At 56.6% G+C, this 19,660-nt stretch overlaps 3 protein-coding genes across 7 annotated transcripts in view; all 3 read left to right on the top strand.

The window, feature by feature from the left end:
• The first annotated feature begins 264 nt into the window (after positions 1-264).
• On the top strand, positions 265-11,306 carry UBE4A (ubiquitination factor E4A). The gene is made up of 19 exons (XM_009571592.2): positions 265-504; positions 748-924; positions 1,141-1,253; positions 1,730-1,882; positions 2,013-2,172; positions 2,355-2,557; positions 2,723-2,914; positions 3,395-3,728; positions 3,973-4,099; positions 5,129-5,436; positions 6,243-6,375; positions 7,236-7,423; positions 7,799-7,899; positions 8,009-8,122; positions 8,925-9,099; positions 9,212-9,392; positions 9,748-9,895; positions 10,147-10,304; positions 10,461-11,306. The coding sequence occupies exons 1-19, from the start codon at positions 381-383 to the stop codon at positions 10,597-10,599; spliced, it is 3,228 nt and encodes a 1,075-aa protein (XP_009569887.2). The 5' UTR covers positions 265-380; the 3' UTR covers positions 10,600-11,306.
• Positions 11,307-11,445: 139 nt separating this feature from the next.
• Positions 11,446-12,411, top strand: ATP5MG (ATP synthase membrane subunit g). Its single transcript, XM_054087154.1, has 3 exons — positions 11,446-11,825; positions 11,968-12,128; positions 12,283-12,411. The coding sequence occupies exons 1-3, from the start codon at positions 11,486-11,488 to the stop codon at positions 12,379-12,381; spliced, it is 600 nt and encodes a 199-aa protein (XP_053943129.1). The 5' UTR covers positions 11,446-11,485; the 3' UTR covers positions 12,382-12,411.
• Positions 12,412-15,830: 3,419 nt separating this feature from the next.
• KMT2A (lysine methyltransferase 2A) overlaps positions 15,831-19,660 on the top strand; it is a 43,312-nt gene continuing 39,482 nt past the window's right edge. For 4 of the 5 annotated variants that reach the window (XM_054086772.1, XM_054086773.1, XM_054086771.1 and 1 more), the window contains exon 1: positions 15,846-16,172. In XM_054086772.1, the coding sequence (XP_053942747.1) occupies positions 15,846-16,172 (327 nt within the window). Of the gene's footprint in view, positions 16,173-19,660 lie in introns of all 5 variants that reach the window. The other variant, XM_054086774.1, reaches the window with a different exon arrangement.

The raw sequence follows: 19,660 nt of genomic DNA, 5'->3' as shown, positions 1-19,660 counted from the left end.
TTCCTTGTCCCATGTCCCCATGTCCATGTGTCCCTGTGTCTCTGTCCTTGTGTTTCTCTGTGTCCCTGCGTCCACGAATCCCTGTCCTTGTGTGTCCATGTGTCCCAGTATTCCCATGTCTGTGTGACTGTCTCCGTCCCTGCTGCCATGTGTCCCTGTGCCCGTGTCCCTGGGAGCTCTGGTTCCTCCTGGCCGACAGGGGGCACCGCTGCCCCGCGGAGGGAGGGGAGCGCGCAACTTCCGGCGCGCGGCGATGACGTCACTGAAGCGCGCGGCAGCGGCGACGCGCGGAGGTGTGGAGGCGCGCGGGCCCTGCGGCCCCGGCGAGCGGAGCGGGGCCCCGCCGCGGCCCCCCCCGCATGGCGTGGCCCTGAGGGGCCATGACCGACCAGGAGAACAACAACAGCATCTCCAGCAACCCCTTCGCCGCCCTCTTCGGTTCCATCGCCGACGCCAAGCACTTCGCCGCCGTCCAGAAGCAGCAGCAGCTGCGGCAGCTGAGAGGTGAGGGAGCGGGCGGTGGCGACCCCGCCCTGCCGAGACCTCCCGCCCTGCCGAGTCCTGCTCCCCCCGCGGTCCTGCCGAGTCTTTCCCCACTCCGGGCCCTGGCGAGAACTCCCCCCGGGCCCTGCCAAGGCCCTTCCACCTCGACCGAGGCTCCCCCAAACCGTGGCCGTGGCGAGTCCCCTCTCCAGCTGTGGCGAGGCACCCCCGGCCAGTCAGAATCTGAGGGGTTCTGTTTTGTAGGCGACGAGGCTTCGGTCAGCCAAGATGACTCGGACAACAGCATCTCTGAGAGCCTGGATGACTGTGATTACTCGGTGGCTGAGATCAACCGCTCCTTCCGCTCGCAGCGAGAGCTGTGCGAGCAGCTTAACATCAACCACATGATCCAGAGGATCTTCCTTATCACCCTCGACAACAGTGAGCATTGGGAACCCTCCTTGCTGTGCTGGGGGGGGGTGCATGGGCTGGAGAAGCCCTGTTGTGCTGGGCAGAGCTTGCCAGATCCATCTGAAGTTGGAGGGGAGAGCTGGGAGTGGGAATGTGCGGCAGCAGCTCAGCCACAGGCAGGGCCCTGCCTGCTGGCACGTTCTCCCTCAGGTTTGGGTGAAATGGGTCCATCTGGGCTTCCCTCAGGCGATCCTAGCATGAAGAGTGGGAATGGGATCCCAGTGCGCTGCGTCTATCTGGAGGAAATGGCCGCAGACCTGGACGAGCAGGACTGGCTGGACATGGACAATGTCGAGCAGGTAGGGCCGCTGGCCTCGGTGTCCCGCTTGTCTTGGTACCAGGAATGGGGTTTGTTTCCTCGCAGCGCACGAGGATGCAGTTTGTTTGCCAGGGCCTGGGGTGGAGCGGCCGGCTGCAGCTTTGCCTTGGGGACTTAGGGTACAAGGCTGAGAGATGTTTGGGTTTTGACGCTTCTGGCAGCTGCAGGAATTTGCTGCCTTGTGGATCGACTGGGGATGAGGGAGAAAAAGCAGCCAGGATGGGGCATGTCACGGTTTAGCCCTAGCTTAACCAATTTCGGCAGCTAAAAGTGAGCTTCTAGAGAGAAACACTGTTTGAACAATAGGCAGTTAACTTCCAGAAAATGAAGTTACTTAGATGGGACTGAGCTGTAGTTAGAAAACTGATTCTGTTTCAGCTCAAACCAGACCAGCCATGAGGGGCTGTCTCTGTGCTGGGGCTGTTCCACTGCCTGTCTGTCTTTGCTGGTGCCCAGGCCCTGTTCACCCGCTTGCTGCTGCCGGAGCCTGCAAACCACCTGATTTACATGACCTCTGCCAGCACACAGAACCTCTCTGCCGACCGGGACGCCGGGGAGAGGCAGATCCTGCGCTACCTCTACGCCTGCTTCCAGAGGGCAAGAGAAGAGGTGGGCAGGAGCTCCTGAGGAAGGAGGCAGCTTTGTCACCCAGCTTCCTGCTCTGAGATGACCAAGCAGAGGTTTTAACAACCAGAAGCAGGTGCCAGGACCTCAATTCTGTCTTCTTCTCCTCGCACAGATAACCAAAGTCCCAGAGAGCCTGCTGCCCTTTGCCGTGCGCTGCCGGAACCTGACGGTATCCAACACCCGCACTGTCCTCCTCACCCCAGAGATCTATGTCAACCAAAATGTGCACGAGCAGCTGGTGGACCTGATGCTGGAGGCGCTGCAAGGGGCCCGTAAGTCTAGCAGGATTGTGCTGCTGGCGTAAAGCCTGCAGGAAGAGGGTTGTGGGCTCGAGTGAAGCCTTGGTTCCCCTTGTTCCTAAAAGGAAGGGCTGGGTTTAGCTTGCAGCGTGCACACACATGCTGGAGTTTGGCCATGGGACAATAATGAATAACAGCCCTGCTCCCCTTGCCAGACTTTGAAGGTGTGACTGCATTTCTGGAGGAGGTGATAGAAGCCCTGACAATGGATGAGGAGGTGCGAACGTTTGGGGAGGTGATGGTTCCAGTCTTTGATATCCTGTCGGGCAGAATCAAGGACCTGGACCTCTGCCAGATCCTGCTGTACACGTACCTTGACGTGCTCCTCTACTTTACAAAGCAGAAGGACATTGCCAAGGTGGGTACTTCTGATCCAGAGCTCCTCGCAGGAAGAGTGTACTGACAAAACCCAGTCTGTATGTGTTTTTACCCCATCCTCCTTTCTCATAGCCAGCCTCATCGATTCACAGGGTGTTTGACTGGGTTTTATGTTACTGCCAACGTGGCCTGCTCTGTGCTCTAGGTTTTTGCAGGCTATATCCAGCCCAAGGATCCCAGCAATGGACAGATGTACCAGAAGACGTTGCTGGGTGCCATTTTGAACATCTCCTGCTTGTTAAAGACGCCCGGCGTCGTGGAGAACCATGGCTATTTCCTAAATCCATCCCGATCCAGCCCGCAGGAGATCAAAGTGCAGGAATCCAACATCCACCAGGTGGGCTGAAGTATGACAGTTCTGCTTCCCTGTGTGCGTCAGTGGCCTTTCACTGCCCGAGGTTAAAGACGGGATGTCAGGGCTTGAGTTCCACCACCCGTTCTTTAATGCCCTGGTTTGTGACTAAGGATGTCATAAAACTGCTTTGGATTCTCCAGCATGCCAACAGTTTCGCTGGCTTCCTCTGGTTGTTGTAACCCCAGTCCTTGTATCAAGCACGGACACAACTTGCTCTTAACTGCTTTTGTGTGTGTCCCTAATTATTCTTTTCTGCCGGCCTTGGGGTTTGACCTGCTCGTAACGTGTGTGTCTGACAGGTGATCAGTAGAGATGTCCCTGCTGTGATTAGTTGGAGAGCCGTGGCCTTGACGAGCAGGATGGGGTTTGGAGCTGGGAGACCTCTGAAAGCGTTAAGGATGGGGTGGCAAAAGAGCAATCCCAGCAATGACTCCTCCAGCCACCTTCTGTTCTCCCAAACAGTTTATGGGCCAGTTCCACGAGAAGATCTACCAGATGCTGAAGAACCTGCTGCAGTTGTCTCCAGAGACGAAACACAGGATTCTTTCCTGGCTGGGAAACTGCCTCTACGCGAATGCAGGCCGCACCAAAATCTGGGCTAACCAGATGCCGGAGATCTTCTTCCAGATGTATGCCTCAGATGCCTTCTTCCTTAACCTGGGAGCTGCCCTCCTGAAGCTCTGCCAGCCCTTCTGCAAACCAAAATCTCCGAGGCTGCTCACCTTCAACCCCACCTACTGTGCCCTGAAGGAGCTGAACGAGGAGGAGAGGCGCAGCAAGAATGTACATATGAAAGGTACGCTGGGACCTTGGGGAGTGAGGGAGGGAGACAGGGGATCTGCTCGGCTCCTTAGCACTCCTGGTGGTGCCTGCTCAACCTGTGCCAGTACAGGAGAACGAGCAGGATGAGCGGTGGGGAGCAAGGGAAGAGGTGAATACAAACAAAATGCTGCCTGGCATCACCAGCACTCATTTCATGCCTTCAATGAGGGCCCAATGCTGCCGGGCAGGACTTGATGCGGGGATGCTTTGCATTCCAGGTTTGGAAAAAGAAACGTGCTTGATACCTGCTCCAAGCGAGCAAGAGCCGGAGTTTGCGAACAGCTACAACCTGGTGACAGAAAACCTGGTTCTCACACAGTACACCCTTCACTTGGGATTCCACAGGTACCTGTCCTGTCCTGAGCACCTTCCCTGCTCTGGAGGCGTTCGATGCGCTCCCGACACATGCAGGCTCTGAGAGGGAACTCGTGGACAGGCTTGAAACATCTCCCATATCTAAGTAACGGAGTGCTCAAGCTGTAGATACCGCGTCACTCACAGTGCTATTTTCCACCTGTGTATGGCCACAAAGTTTTTATTGAATATTGGGAATACAGAGTAAGCCGCTAAAACTGTTGGCATTGCCTGTGATCACTGGTGGACAAAGTTTCTTTCCAAAACCAGCCAGCCTGAGGCTGGAACAACAGTCAAAATGCACTGCCAAGTATCTTTTGCTTTGCTAACAGTTTTAGGGGCTCCACATTATTTATGGAAAGGGAACAGCCAAGTCCTGTGTGTCTATGAGTTGCTTGGTTCCCCCCATTGCGGGAATGCTCCAGACCACCCCAGTAGACAGACTGCATGTGAAACAGAAACATGAGGTAGCTGTCCGCTTCCAGGAAAGGATTTTCTGGACACCAGAATGCACTGTTTTTCTCAGCTTCCCTCTGCAAATCGTTGCCTGGATACTGTGAGGTCAGGGCTTATCCAAGCACCGTCCCCTTCTGCTTTATTCTCTAATTATAGAAATAGAGGAAAAAGTTATGCAAGCGGCTTGTTGCTGGGAAACTGAAATGTCACCTGGCAGGAGGCTCCAGGTTTCCCAGATCCTTGACCTCGGTCACCCAAGGGAGTTGGTGGCTGTACCAGCTCACTGTCCACACTGCTGCAACAGGCTCTGAGGCAGTTGTCTGTTTAGCAGGCCGCTCCACAGGCCACTCCATAGGCCACTGCGGTTCCTTAGTGGGGCCTAGTATCCTCCAAAATCCTGGCCTGTATTTCTATAAAGCCTTCCCATTGCTAGTGCCTCAAACAGGTTGTCTGCTGGAAATGGTTTGCACAGAAGAAAAACGTTGACTGGATTTTGTTCCAGCACACCGTGCTGGATGTTGTGCGCGTCTCATCTCACTCTTGCTTCCCTTCTTTTCTGGGAAGGTTGCATGACCAGATGGTAAAGATAAACCAAAGCCTTCACCGCCTGCAAGTAGCATGGCGAGAAGCTCAGCAGAGCGCCAGCCCGGCTGCCGACAGCCTCCGGGAGCAGTTTGAGCGCCTGATGACCATCTATCTCTCCACGAAGACGGCAATGACAGAGCCGCAGATGCTGCAGAACTGCCTGAACCTGCAGGTGTCCATGGCAGTTCTGCTGGTGCAGCTGGCCATGGGAAACCATGGGACGGAGCCGCTAGAGCTGAGCTTCCCGCTGCCGGAGGTGGAAAACAGCGCATTGGCCTATGTGCCAGGTGAAGCCACTTGTTCTGCTGAGTGCTCTGTGTCTGCCGCAATGAACCGGCTGAGTCTGGAGCTCTTCGCAGAGTGCTGTGTTTAGAGAGAGCCCGATTCCTTAAGATATCCCTAGCTCCTGGGTTTCCTCTTCACAGGAATGTTTAAAGGATGTTCGCCTTTGAAAAGAAGGGTTATAGGGTATGTAGGGAAGCGTAGGGAATGTCAGGCACAGCTTCAGAAATATTGGCAGCGAGGTCCGAAGCTCCAAAGAGCTGGGACCTCTGAGTTTGTCGTGCAGCTGGGCCTGGTGAGCTCTGGGAGATCTGCCCAGAAAAGCACTTTTCTGTCCAGGGCAGGACACGGGGCTATAGTTAATGGCATCTTCCTTTATGTAGAACATTCTCTCTGGGGAGGGTCACTTGAAAATCTAGGGCTCTTTTAGGGGCTGTGCTGCAGGTGTCTGTGCTGCTGACCTTTAAGAGCCCACACACAGCTAGATTGCAGAGTTTCACCAAGAACTGTGTGTATTTACTGTTCTTCCTGTGTGTGGTATCCTCCCCGTGGGTGCTGTTGTCAAGATTCTCTTCCCTTGAGTGTTTTGTCCTAACAGTAAGTGATCCAACCTGCGGGAGAGGTGAAGTAAATCCTGTACAATACCGATTTCATCAGGCCAGGACCTTCACACCTGCAGTGTTCCGGTACAGCTAGTTAGTTCCTGAAACTTCAAACAGATCTAGGGCGAAGAGAGGAGTGCACGTGGGGGGCTAGGAAAGGGCAAAGTGAGCTGCCCGAGGAGGAACTTATCTACTATCTCTGCTTGCAGAATTCTTTGCTGATAATCTGGGCGACTTCTTCATTTTCCTGCGGCGTTTTGCTGATGACATCCTGGAGACTTCTGCTGATTCTCTGGAGCATGTCCTTCACTTCATTACTGTGTTCATGGGTGATGTGGAGAGGTGCGTATGGCCCCGGGCACGAGCCCTGCATGTTTGCCTGCAGAGCACCCAGAGGGAAACAGGCAAGTGGAAACGGTCAAGGGTGCCTTGAGGTTTGCTTTAGGCATCCATGAGTGGAAAAGCTAACTTCCGCCTGCAGGAGGTGTGATGAATGAGGCCCAGCCTAAACGATGTGAGGTACAAGTGGGATTCAGTGTCTAAATACATTTTTGGTTGTGTTCTGTGAGCGCCTCGTCAGCTAGCATTGTTGTGGTACCTAGGATTGATCTCTTTGGGGTATCTCTGTGGGTCCACTGAGCACTGAAGAAATTGAGTAGTTCTATCGATCTTCCTGATAAGACATCGCTGCGAACACGACATTTCTGCTGTTCGTTTGTTTGTACTTGTTTGTGTAAACACAGCAAGCCCAGCGCAGCAGGAGCAGGCGGAGGTTTCCCTCGGTGCTGCTTTCACTGCTCGCTGGCTGTGGGATGCAGGCTGCACCGGGCAGTGCCTGCGATGTCAGCGTGGCAGGAAACTTTGCCTTCTGCTCCACTTGAAGCAGAGGGGAGTCACAGCCTGACCTCAGTGCTAGAGGAGCTGACAAGCAAACAGGCTGCGAGCAGCGTGCGTGGCTGGTGAGGGAGGCAACAGCTTTGCTGTTCCCACACCCCCTGGCCTCTCTGCCTGAGTTTTAACAGTGAGAATTCAGTGCATGCCTGTGGCTCTGGCATTGAGCATGAGGTGCTGGATGCCAGGGATAGGTTGCAGTTGGTCTATAACAACAGCATGCTCCTGCATGTATGAGCACTGCTCCTGGAGTGCTTCCAGAGCAGCTCAAGCCTCATGCCATCCTGTATTTGCATTATTTTCTCTTGCAGGATGAAAAATCCTCACCTGCGAGCCAAGCTGGCAGAAGTGCTGGAAGCGGTGATGCCGCACTTAGACCAGGCCCAGAGCCCACTCGTCTCCAGTGTGTTTCATCGCAAGCGAGTGTTCTGCTCTTACCGAAATGCTGCCCATCTTGCTGAGGCACTTATCAAAGTCTTTGTGGATATCGAGTTTACTGGTGAGCAGGTCTTCCTCTGACATCTGCAGGGGCAGGAGGGGGGAATGTCTCTGGGGTTTGTCAGTACAAACAAATCTATTTGTGCTTAGTTAAGCTGCTCAGCAGGCAGCATTCCAGAGAAGTGTCGGTCTTCCCAAACTTCTGCCTTGTGCAGAACTGCCTGTCTAGAAAGGAAAACAGCCAGAGCTTGAGCTTTTCTGCTCGGCAGTGCCTATAGGGGCCCTCACCCTCCCTCTTCTGCAGTGTGGTCAGTTGTGCTGCTCTGATCTGCACAGGAGCAGGCGTTCTGTTTCAAACAAATGGCGAAAAGGAATTTGTAGTCCCTGCCTGTGTCAGCTGCCCACTGGAAACTCTCTTGTGTTTGCTTTTGTCTAGGCGACCCACACCAGTTTGAACAGAAGTTCAATTACCGCCGCCCCATGTATCCCATCCTGAGGTACATGTGGGGCACGGACTCATACCGGCAGAGCATAAAGGTGAGCATGAGGCGCGTATCTACACGTGTGTGCAGCTCCTGGAGCGTATGGAGCTGTGTCCTGCCAGGGGACCCTGCCACAGCTCTAATCCTTCTCCCATTCCTTGCAGGCCCTGGCTGATTACGCCTCAGAGAACCTGGAGGCAATGAACCCCCCTCTCTTCTTGCGCTTCCTTAATTTGCTGATGAATGATGCCATTTTCCTGTTGGATGAAGCCATACAGGTGGGGATGAGCACATGTGCTGTCAGCGTCGCATAGGCAACAGCTCTCCCCACACAGAGGTGGACAGGACAATCCTGACCTGTCCCATGAACACCAGCGGCTCCAGTCCTGCCCAGTGTATCTGTGCCATTAGAGACTTGCAGGGAACTGCTGATGTGGCCAATGACCTGGGAGACAGGGGGAAGGTGGAGGGGCAGCAGGGCCCAGGACGCTGCCCACAGACTCGCTCCTCCCTCCCTTTGGTCTCCAGATATAGGTCAAAACAAAGAGGAGCAAAGGGGATTTTTTCAGATCCAGCTGGCGGAGTTGCAAGGAAGTCTGCTTGTTGCAAACCTGAGTGCAGCCAGGCTTTTAACAGCCTCTGTGGGTTTTGATTGTCAAATCTCTGTGGCCTTTTCACAGATGCTTTATCCTAGCAAAGGCCTTCTGTCTCCAGGCAGTTCTGAGAGTGCTGGCTGAGCTCAGGTCCCTGGTGCCTCTCGGTGCCTCTCAGAGCTGTCTGGTGCTGCCAGAAAGGGCTTTTTGGGGAAACTTTCCTGCCAGGGAGCTGATAGTCCGGAGGCCAGCAGATCAGATGGGTGATGTGGATATTGCCTATCTGGACTTTATGGACTTCTCTGTGGATCTCAACAAATGCTCTGTGTTCACGAGCTATGTGTAGTTGCAAGAGGCCTTCCCAAGCACTCTGTCGTGCCTTCCACATCCCAACCAGGCCTCTGTCAGCTCAGAGCAGCGCAGAACAGGTCTAGTTTTGCTGTCACTGCCTATATACCAACCTGTTCTCCCTGCCCTCTCGTTGCAGTACCTCAGCAAGATCAAAGTCCAGCAGATCGAGAAGGACCGCGGCGAGTGGGACAGCCTGTCCCAGGAGGCTCGCCGCGAGAAGGAGTCAAGCCTGCAAATGTTTGGTCAGCTGGCACGCTTCCACAACATCATGTCCAACGAAACCATCGGCACTCTGGCCTTCCTGACCTCTGGTAGGGAGAGCAGCCCCTCCCGCCTGCTGGCACACAGAGAGGGACAGGAGCTTGGCTTCAGGGTGGCTGGGGAATGCTGCACAGCTCAGGGAACTGCTGGGTTCTCTTCCAGAAATCAAGTCCCTGTTCGTGCATCCTTTCCTTGCCGAGCGCATCATCTCCATGCTCAACTACTTCCTGCAACACCTGGTTGGTCCTAAAATGGGAGCTCTGAAAGTCAAGGATTTCAGTGAGTTTGACTTCAAGCCGCAGCAGCTCGTGTCCGACATCTGCACCATCTACCTGAACCTCGGGTGAGTGACAAGGGAGAGGCGGCCTGCGGGCAAGCGGGAGCCATCCAGGAGCCATCCCAGGGGCAGCGGGGCTGGCAGAGCCCCAACACCCCCTGCGCTGTGGGGCAGGAGGTTTCCCTCTGGGAAGGGAACCAACAGAGATCCTCTCTGGCTTTCTGCAGGCCTTTCTGGGCCTCTAGGAAGCACGCTGCGCTCCTCCGTAACAACCTTAATTTAAATTGCCCAGGGAAGCTGTCTGCATCCCCACTTGCAGGAGGGAAGGCTGGGCACCGTCACGGCTGTTGTGGGGACTATGTTTTGCTGCTTGGTAAACACTGATTCTTAAACCTTTGCTCTCTTCTAACCCATCGTCCAGGGATGAAGAAAACTTCTGTGCCACCGTGCCCAAGGACGGCCGCTCCTACTCACCGACACTCTTTGCCCAGACCGTTCGGGTTCTGAAGAAAATCAACAAGCCCGGCAACATGATCGTGTCTTTCAGTAACCTGGCTGAGAGAATCAAGGTGAGAAGTGGAGGGGATTTAAGTACACAAAGAAAGGTGGAACTGGTCTCTGGCGTCCTTTTCCATCTGTGTGTCACTGCGTCTTTGTTGTGGAGCTGGATTTCTGGAAGCACGGCTTCCTCTGAGGTGGGGAAGCTGGGAGGGCTCCCTGTTGGCACAGAGCTGTGCATGCTTCAGCTACAAGTCGGGAGCAAACCTGGTCTTGAAGGAGCCATGAAACAGCATCTCTAAAAGCAGCGTGTGCTCTTCAGTCTCTTGCAGACCGCCAGCAGCAGGAGGAGGAGACGTACGCGGATGCCTGCGATGAGTTCCTGGATCCAATCATGAGCACTCTGATGTTGGACCCGGTGATCCTGCCCTCCTCCCGTGTCACTGTGGACCGGTCAACCATCGCCCGGCACCTCCTCAGGTAGGCAGTGCGGGCCTCGGGCTTTCCTGGACCTGTTTCACTTCTCTGATAAGACATTGGTCTCCGTGCGCCTCTCTGCTTAATGACAGGAACATCATGACAGTATTCCTGGCTTTTTATTCCACCCAAATAACCCCTGGATGATTTGTCTTTCAGTGACCAGACGGATCCTTTTAACCGAAGCCCCCTCACTATGGACCAGATCAGACCAAACACAGAGCTCAAAGAGAAGATCCAGCGGTGGCTCGCAGAGAGGAAAAAGCAGAAGGAGGAGCTGGAGGAGACACTGAACTGAAAGCCGGGGTCTTATCCCTTGACCTACGGTCTCTAGCGAGATAACTGCCTTGCAGGGGTAACGGTGGGAGCTCCAGAGCTCAATCCAGGCTGTGTTTTGTGCATTGCCACCACCTCCGGACTCTCTCCTAGGACCTCCCTTCCCATCCCTTCTTCTGTTTTCCTTTCATAAGCTGCTCTTTATTCTCCAGACTCTCTACTGCACTACAGCTTTGAGCCTCTGCCTCGGGGAAGACCGCAGCCTCTTCCTCCTGGTGCCCCGGCCCTCTGTTTCTTGTTCTTCCTGTTGGCCATGTTTTTTTGCAGTGGCACCAAGCCCCCCGCTCTGTTCTGCTGCCGTGTGCTCCCACGCTGTTTAAACTCTGTGCGTGTAACGTGGAGGCGATGCCTCTGCAGCCGGGCGCGGGCTGGAGGGGAACAGTGCTGTAGCAAGTTCTCTTTTCTGAGTGATCTGTGGGAAAGGAGGGTTGATAATTAAATTAAATGCAGAGGTGATCTTACAGCTCCGGGGAGCTTTGGCTGGGGGCGCAGCGGCACTGGCAGCTCTGTGAGTCGCACAGGATTCAAATCCACGGGATCTGGAGCAGCACCGGCACTGCCTGGGACTCAAACCCACGGAGCGGTACCAGCACAGCCCGAGATTTGAATCTGTGCTGCCGGGAGTGGCGCTGCCCTGAACTCAAAAGTGTGGGAGCTGCATCGGCAGCACTTGGGCCTCGAACTGGAGGCTCCAAGAGTGGCACCATCACTGCCCCATTCTGGAACTTGTGGCTCTGGTGGGAGTGGTGCGTCCCGGGCCTCGAACTCAGTGATGGGAGCAGCAGCAGCACCGCTCAGGCCTCAAATGCACGGTCGCATGAGCAGCAGTGGCACCGCTCCGGCCTCGAATGCACGGTGGCGAGAGCAGCACTGCCCGGGCCTCGAACCCGTGGCTCTCCGGGAGCGGCATGGCCCTCCAACCCGAGTCTCCGGCAGCGGCACAGCGCGGGCCTCGAACCTGCAGTTCTCGGGCAGCGCCACGCCCCGCCCCACGCACGTGGCGCGGGGTCCTCGCGGCGGGCTGCCCGCGGCGAGCGCCTGCGCGGCGGGCTCGGCGTTCTGCCGGCGCGGGCGGTTCGCGGGGCAGGCGCGGGGTCCTGGCGGGTGACTTTGAGCGGGCAGCAATGGCGCAGGCGGCGCAGAAGCTCACGCAGCGCCTTGCCGCCCGCGGGCCGCAGCTCCTCAGCGGTGAGAACCGGGGAGGGGGGCGGGATGGGATGGGACGGGACGGGACGGGACCGGGGAGAAGGAGGCGCAGGAGAGGACGGGACGGGACCGCGGGTAGCAGCCACCGCCGTCGTGACCGCCATTCCTTCCCCTCTGCCCGCAGCCGCCGTGGCCTACTCGAAGCCGCGCCTGGCCACGTTCTGGTACTACGCCAAGGTGGAGCTGGCCCCACCGAGCCCCGCCGAGATCCCCCGCGCCATCGACGGCGTGAAGGGCTTGGTCAGGGCCTTCCAGACCGGCCGCCTGACCCAGCTCACCGTCAGGGTAAGGGGAAGGGCCGCCAGGACCCTCCTAGGAGCAGGGTGAGCGGGCCCGAGGAAGGCTTCGGGCGCTCCCGCTGGAGCCGCTGCCGCCCGAAGCACCGGTGGGGGGTTGCTGGAGGAAGGCGGGGATCTCACCGGCACCATTCTCGTTGCAGGAAGCGCTGAGGAACGGGCTGGTGGCCACCGAGGTGCTGATGTGGTTTTACATCGGGGAAATCATCGGCAAGGGCGGCCTGATCGGGTACAACGTCTGAGGGGATGCTGGAAATAAAGCGGGAACCGGTGCCAGGCTTTCCTGGTCTTTTGTGGCGGTTGGGGCGCGTGTGTCCATCTCCAATCCAGGAGGGAGGTGCCTCCGGAGGGCTTCCCAAAGGCTGGGATCCCGGGATAGCGCTGGCACTGCCTTGGGGACACCGCTTTGCGGCATCACAGCCGTGCTCAGCCGTTGGAAGCGTTGGGGATGTGTAAGAGCCCTGGTGTTCCACTAACTGAACAGAGCTTTTCCTGTAAGAGGAGCTGGTGCTTTATGTACGCCACCAAGGGATACCTACTGTGGTTCATAGCGCAGGGAATGCAGCGCTGTTCCCTGCAGTCCTGCTGCTTGGAGCATGATTCTTTGAGCAGAAGCCTTTGGAGGTGAGCGGAGTGAGGTTGTCCGTGTCCTGACCACTGGTTTCAGTGTCCAAAATCCACACAGTGGCTTATTTTCATCTGGCTGTTGTGGAGATGCATGCAAACCCTGGGGAGTCACTTACACCTAAGCTCTGATGCCACAGTCTTGTTGCAGCGGGATGTAATTCCTCATCACCTTGCAACGTGATTCCCTGTCAGTATTGTTGCTTGTCAATCCTATTGCTCCTGTGGCGCTGCTGTTCATCTCTCCAGGGAACCCACAGCTCCAAGCTGGCTGACCCCAGTGGTCCTGGGCTGGCTGTGCCTATAGCACAGCAATTTCCTGTCTCCCCGTGGCAGAGCTGACCTCCTCAGCACCTCATCCCAGTGAGGAGCTGCTGCGACAGGTAGTGCAGGTAAACCTGTACGCTCCACACTCGGCCACCAGAAGGCAGTTGGTAGCAACCGTAGAAAGTGGCTTTTATTGTGTTCAAAAGCAGGGTTCCTGGGCTGACAGCTGTGGGTCACAGCTGGCCACAGCCGCTTCCACAGGGCAGATGGGGAAGCCAAGGCTGGGCCATTCCTTTGCTGTTTCTCACTCTTCTCTTAGGAGGGGACGTGTTTTCGCAAAGGGCACTGGCAATTTTAACTGGTACCACAGCCTGATGCCCAATGCATGCCCTGGCAAGGCGGAACAACAGCCCCAAAACCAGCTCTTAGCTCCTATCTTCCCAAATCTGTTGCCCAGCAGACAGACACCAGGGAGGGGAACACGCCAGGCACCTCCCTGTGGCAGACTGCAGCACATATCCCTTAATAGCAGAGAAACAGGGAGGTCACGTGTGGGATTTAAGGTGTGATCCGGATTTGCAGGGTGTTCCTGGTGCCAAGAAAGCCCCACAGTCCCACTCGGAGGCCTGCCCGGTGTGATGTGTTGCTACCTGTGCATATCTTTCCTCGGGGCAGACACTGGCAGGCACTGGCGAGGGCTCAGTGCTGTAGCTCCCCACAGCGCTGGGTCACAGGGGCCGTCGGGCTGGGATTAAACATGGGAGAGAGCTTGAAAATGCTCCGTCTCCTTTCATGCTCCCTGGAGAGACTGAGGTAACTGCAGCAGCGGACAAGGGTAAACCAACAGATGTGAGCTATCTAGATTTCTGTAAAGCCTTTGACACAGTCCCTCACATCATCCTTCTCTCTGAATTGGAGAGATAGGGATTTGATGGGTGGACGGTACGGTGGATAAGAAACTGGTTGGATGCTCTTATTCACAGAGTAGTGGTCAATGGCTCAAAGTCCAAATGGAGATCCGTGGCGAGTAGCGCCCCTCAGGTCCATACTGGGACCGGTGCTGTTTAATATCTTTATCGATGATATTGACAGCGAGATTGAGTGCATCCTTAGTAAGTTTGTGGATGACACCAAGCTGGGTGGTGTAGTTGCCACACCGGAACGACGGGATGTCATCCAAAGAGACCTGGACAGGCTGGAGAAGTGGGCTGTGAGAACTTCATGAGGTTCAACAAGGCCCAGTGTAAGGTCCTGCACCTGCGTCGGGGCAATCCCCATTTTCAGTACACGATGGGAGATGATGTGATTGAGAGCAGCCCTGCAGAGAAGGACTTGGGGGTGCTGGTGGATGAGAAGCTCAACATTAGCTAGCAATGTGCGCTCGCAGCCCAGAAGGCCAACCGTATCCTGGGCTGCATCCAAAGCAGCGTGGCCAGCAGGGCGAGGGAAGTGGTTCTGTCCCTCTATTCCTCTCTTGGGAGACCTCATCTGGAATACTGTGTCCAGTTCTGGAATCCTCAACATAAGAAGGAGATAGAGCTGTTGGAATGGGTCCAGAGGAGGTCTACAAAGATGATCAGAGGGCTGGAGCACCTTCCATACGAGGACAAGTTGAGAGAGTTGGGCTTGTTCAGCCTGGAGAAGGCTTGGAGGAGATCTTATAGCGACTTCCAGTACCTGAACAGGGCCTACAGGAAAGTTGGAGAGGGGCTGTTCATAAAGGCTTGTGGTGATAGGATGAAGGGGAACGGGTATAAACTGGAGAAGGGCAGATTTAGACTAAACAGGAAGAATTTCTTCATGAGAGTGGTGAGACACTGGCCCAGGTTGCCCAGAGAAGTTGTGGCTGCCCCATCCATAGAGGTGTTCAAGGCCAGGTTGGATGGGCCTTGGGCAGCCTGAACCAGTGGGATGTCCCTGCCCATGGCAGGCATGGAACTGGATGATCTTTAAGGTCCCTTCCAACCCAAACTATTCTATGATTCTATGATTTTGATTGTCCTGCCTGGAAGGGGCTGCCCCATCCCTGGAGGTGTCCAAGGCCAGGTTGGATAGGGCTTTGAGCCCCTGATCCAGTGGGAGGTGTCCCTGCTTTTGGGAGGGGTGGACCTGCATGGTCTCTGAGGTCCCTTCCTACCAAACCATTCCATGGTTCCATCAAGTGCCGGGGCGCAGCCGCCCCAGAAGCAGAACCCGGCATCACGCGTGACAGAACCAGAAGCGGATCTGCCTCCCTGTGGGCTCCGGGAGCTTTTCTGTCCTCTGGGGCACCGCTCGGCCTCTCCCTCGGGCAGCGGGACTCCCGGGGCGGGGGGGGCGTCTCCCTCGGCCGCTGGCAGCCGCCGGTGCCATGCGAGGTGCGGGCGAACCCGCTGCCGCGGCGGCTCCCAGGGGTTCCTACCCGAGCGCCACGCGCGGTCCCGGGCCCCGCGCCCTCGCTCGGCATATCCGCGCGATTATGCGGAGTGTAGGCGGTCCGCTATGCGTTATCCAGGTTCCGGGGCCCGGACGCGGGGGCGCCCCGCGCCTGCACAGCCTTCCGCGTTATCCTCGGCCGCCGCGGCGGGACTCCGCGCTATGCAGTGCGCGGGGCCGCGCAGGGGCCGGCACCCCGGACCATGCATATCGCCCGGCGTTATGCCGGGCCAGCACCCGGCGCGCGCGTCTCTCCCAGGCTCCCGGGCGGTGGGACGGCGGGGCCCCGCAACCTGTATAGGCGCCGCGGTTATGCAGGGCTCCTGCGGGCGCGGGCGCGCTATGCAGGGCGCGGGGCGCGGCCCGGCCCCGCTCTCCGGCTCGCCGCCTCACAGGAAAGATGGCGCACAGCGGTCGGTGGCGCTTCCCGGCCCGGCCCGGCAGCGGCGCCGGGGGCCGCCGCGGGCTGGGGGGGGCCCGGTTGCGGGTGCCGGCCGTGCGCAGCCTGCGGGGCGCCGAGCCGGGGGCGGCGGCGGGGGGCGAGGGCGAGCGCGGCGGCCCCGGCCCCGGCGCGGCGGCGGGAAGCGGGGGAGGCGGGGCAGCGCCGGGCCCCGCGGGCCCCGGGCTGGGACCGGGCTTCGACGCGGCGCTCCAGGTCTCGGCCGCCATCGGCATCAACCTGCGGCGCTTCCGAGCCGCCTGCGGCGCTGAGGCGGGCGGCGGCGAGGTGAGCGGGAACGGCGGGGCGGAGGGAGGGGGCGACGCGGGAGGGCGCGGCCCCGGCCCCGCTCCGGCCCCGCTCTATCCCTGTTCCATCCCATCCCTGCTGCATCCCCGCGCCGCTCCGGCCCCGATGCATCCCCGCTGTATCCCGCTCCCTCTCCATCCCCGTTCCCGCTCCATCTCCCTTCTATCCTAGCCCCGCTGCATCCGCGCTGCATCCTGCTCTATCCTAGCCCCTCTCCATCCCCGTTCCATCCCCGCTGCATCCCGCTCCAGTTCCATCCCCGCTCCATCCCAGCTCTGCTGCATCGCGCCCCACTTCCATCCGCGCTCCATCCCAGCCCTGCTGCATCCCGCTCCAGCTCGATCCTCCCTCTGCATCCCCGCTCCATAGTGGCCCCGCTGCGTCCCTGCTCCGCAGCATCCCCGTTCCTGGCTCCGCTCCGCCTTGGTCCGGCTCCCAGCCCGCAGCATCCCCGCTCCTGACCCCACAGCATCCCCGCGGCATCCCCACTCCCGCTGCCCCCCGGCGGCACATACACACACACGGGCACACGCAGACACACCTCCTGCGCACGCAGTCACACACACACATACACACGCACCCAGACACACACACACACCCCCCAGACACATCTCCTGCGTGCGCATGCACACACACACACGGACACACCTCCCGCACACATAGGCACTCTGGACATACAAGTGCACATACACACACACGCACACCCCGGACACATCTTTATGCCCCACACAAAGGGCGCGCCCTCCCGCCCGCTGCTTGCGGGGACAGAGGAGGTGTGCTGGCCACCCTCCTCCCTTCCCTGCTGCTGCCTCTTCCATTATCCTCGCTCTCCAGGTAGGATGTGCAGGGGGGCTCCCTCTGCCACATCCTGAGGATGCTGCCCCAGGAGTGGGACCCAGGTGGGCAGCTCGCTGCACCCACCGTGCTGGCTGGCCTGCTTCACATCATATTTTCTGAAGTTGCTCCTCTTCCTGCGTAGGGTTTGCTGGTTTTTGAAGCCTCTCAAAGGCATGCAGAGCCAAAGTCTGACAGCAGCCCACTTACTGACAGTGCAGGGAAGGCATGATGGGGGTGTGTTACTACATGCTGCCGCATTTCCATCTCTAGTTCTGGTTTTGTATCGCTTCTTAGCAGCAAGAAAATTCCCCAGGTTTCTTGTAGTAGGAGTGCTTTATTCTTTCTGAAAGGCTGGTTCTGGCCCTCCTGCAGGCAGGTCCTCAGTTGCAGACCAGGCAAGTGCAGCTTTGCCCTTTCAAAGAGTGGCTGTTTTGTTTTTCCATTGCTGGGGACACCGGAGTTTATTAAAACACATGAGAAAATCCAGTTTTCTTGTGTCTCACCAGCTTAGTGGCGGTGTTTTCCGTTGGGAGCCATGAAGTGGAGCTAGTCACTCAGTGCTGAGCTGGAGTAATTCCTGGGCTGTTCCAGCTCCAGCAGGCTGCGATGTGGGAGGGAAGGGGGTTGTATTTGCGCACACCAAACTGATTGTGGAAACACTTCTAACCTGACCGCTACTGCACTTTAGGGTTTAACTCAGACTGCCTACCAGCAGCCCTTTTATTTAATGCCAGTTTCTTAAAGGCTGTGGTTTGGGATATTGGTCCATTTTTCTGTTTGCGGTAGGCCAGGTTCCAAGGAATTTACTGGGTCTACTTGGAAGAAGTTAATGTCTTGCGAGCGCTGGTTCGGTGGCAGAAATGACGGAAATCTGGCTTCCCAACTGGGCCACAGAGTTAACAGCTCTGGAGTCAGAGGGGCAGGTTGCTTTGTTTCCTTTCTTTTTTTCAAAGATGATGTTGGTTTGGTTTGATTTTTAATTCCAACTGTGTTCAAATATATTTTTGCCTCTCAAAAAAGCTCTAAAAGGTCTTTGAAAGATCTTTGTGTATGTCCTTGATTTTAGCAGCTGATGATCCAGGGTCTCCTGTATCATAAGGATTTTAGCTCTTGCATCGCATTTCTGTTTAGCTACTAAACTCTCTGTCTAATAGCGTTGCATACCGTGGAAAGGAGTGCTACAAGGTTGAGCTTCACCTGAGCACTCGTGAGCAGGGAGGCGGTAGCCCAGATGCTTTCCTTTGCACTGAATTTGCAGCGTGTGTTGCCATGCTGAGTGAGTGGATGCTCTCAGCTGTTCAGGTTTAGTTCACTTCTCAGGTTGGTTTCCTTCCCTTGGTGATGATCAAGACTTTTGCTTTAAGGGGTGCAATTATACTTTATACACGGGTATAAACTGGAGAGGGGCAGATTTAGAGTAGATGTTAGTAAGAATTTCTTCACCATGAGGGTGGAGAGACACTGGCCCAGGTTGTCCAGGGAAGCTGTGGCTGCCCCATCCCTGGAGGTGTTCAGGGCCAGGTTGGATGGGCCTTGGGCATCCTGATTCAGTGGGAGGTGTCCCTGCCCATGGCAGCGGGGTTGGAACTGGATGATCTTTAAGGTCCCTTCCAACTCAAACTATTCTGTGATTCTGCCCAGTGCCTTGTTCTGCAGTGTTACAGTCATAGTGAGGGAAGATCCCAGCACTGCTGCCTGTCACTTGCAGCTGCAGGACAAGCTTTGCTCTCCTTGGTATGAGTTCTCTGCGGAGAGGGCATGGGGAATGAGAAACGAGCTCCAGCACTTCTAGCCTGTGGATGCCACTTGTAGTCTACTTGGAGGAGAGAGTGGCTGCGCATCGGTGCTGAAAGGGTGAAGCTCTGGTCCTTGTGGTACCCTACTCCAGGGCAGATGTTCTTCTGGAAGGGGGCTGCCAGAGGACCCCTGCTTACAAGGGCTCACCATGTCCTGTGAAATGCTGCTCGCCCTGTTCCCTCCCACGGGATTGGGGGTCTTCCCTGGACCCACCAGTTCCTGTCCTCAGCTGAGTTGGGTTTCTGCATCGGCAATGAACTCCAGGTTGCAGCTTTGGGTTCAGGAGCACTTGGCAGTCAGAGGAAGGCACCGTGTTATCTTTTTATCTATAACTTCTGCTCTGCATGCTTATTCTTTTGACCTCTTGGTGGCACGCTGCTTTCTGCTGTTTGCTGGTGTGTGTACTTGTTGAAATTGTACATTCCCACAATTGGATGTAAAAACAAAGCACAAGTTCAGAGCAGGGCTTGTGCTCGGCCTTTCCCTCGTGTCCTTGGCCACTTTGTGGTATGTAGCAGGCCTTACTTCTAATCTAAAAGGCCTAAAAGGCACCTGAATGCTGGGGTGTCACTGCCTACCCCAGATTTCTGGTGGCTTTACCCGAATCCTCGACTTGGCGTTTCACTGAGTCATCTCGAAACCCGCTCGCTCTATGGGAGCAGCACTGTGATACTTGGTTTTGGACCACAAAGGCTGGGGGGGCACTTTTTGCACAGTAAAGCTTTAACTGGCTGAAAATGGTGGCATGTTTACAGCACGTCATCCTTTCTGCTCAATATGCTTTAGTAATAGGAGAAACATGGTCTTGTTTTCTTGGTTCGTTATGTTGATAT

The sequence above is a fragment of the Cuculus canorus genome, chromosome 23, assembly GCF_017976375.1.
Source record: "Cuculus canorus isolate bCucCan1 chromosome 23, bCucCan1.pri, whole genome shotgun sequence".
NCBI classification, from domain to species: Eukaryota; Metazoa; Chordata; class Aves; order Cuculiformes; family Cuculidae; genus Cuculus; species Cuculus canorus.
Note: the sequence above shows the minus strand (reverse complement) of the source record. Positions and strands in the feature narration are given on the sequence as shown.

What these genes read in the sequence shown, in the direction of transcription:
- ATP5MG (XM_054087154.1), top strand. Translation starts at nt 11,486, where the DNA reads ATGCACGGTGGCGAGAGCAGCACTGCCCGGGCCTCGAACCCGTGGCTC. An exon ending in CGGGCCGCAGCTCCTCAGCG is followed by an intron (nt 11,826 to 11,967) that starts GTGAGAACCGGG and finishes CTCTGCCCGCAG; the next exon opens with CCGCCGTGGCCTACTCGAAG. An exon ending in TGACCCAGCTCACCGTCAGG is followed by an intron (nt 12,129 to 12,282) that starts GTAAGGGGAAGG and finishes TTCTCGTTGCAG; the next exon opens with GAAGCGCTGAGGAACGGGCT.
- UBE4A (XM_009571592.2), top strand. Translation starts at nt 381, where the DNA reads ATGACCGACCAGGAGAACAACAACAGCATCTCCAGCAACCCCTTCGCC. An exon ending in TTCATGGGTGATGTGGAGAG is followed by an intron (nt 6,376 to 7,235) that starts GTGCGTATGGCC and finishes TTTCTCTTGCAG; the next exon opens with GATGAAAAATCCTCACCTGC. An exon ending in TCTGGCCTTCCTGACCTCTG is followed by an intron (nt 9,100 to 9,211) that starts GTAGGGAGAGCA and finishes GTTCTCTTCCAG; the next exon opens with AAATCAAGTCCCTGTTCGTG.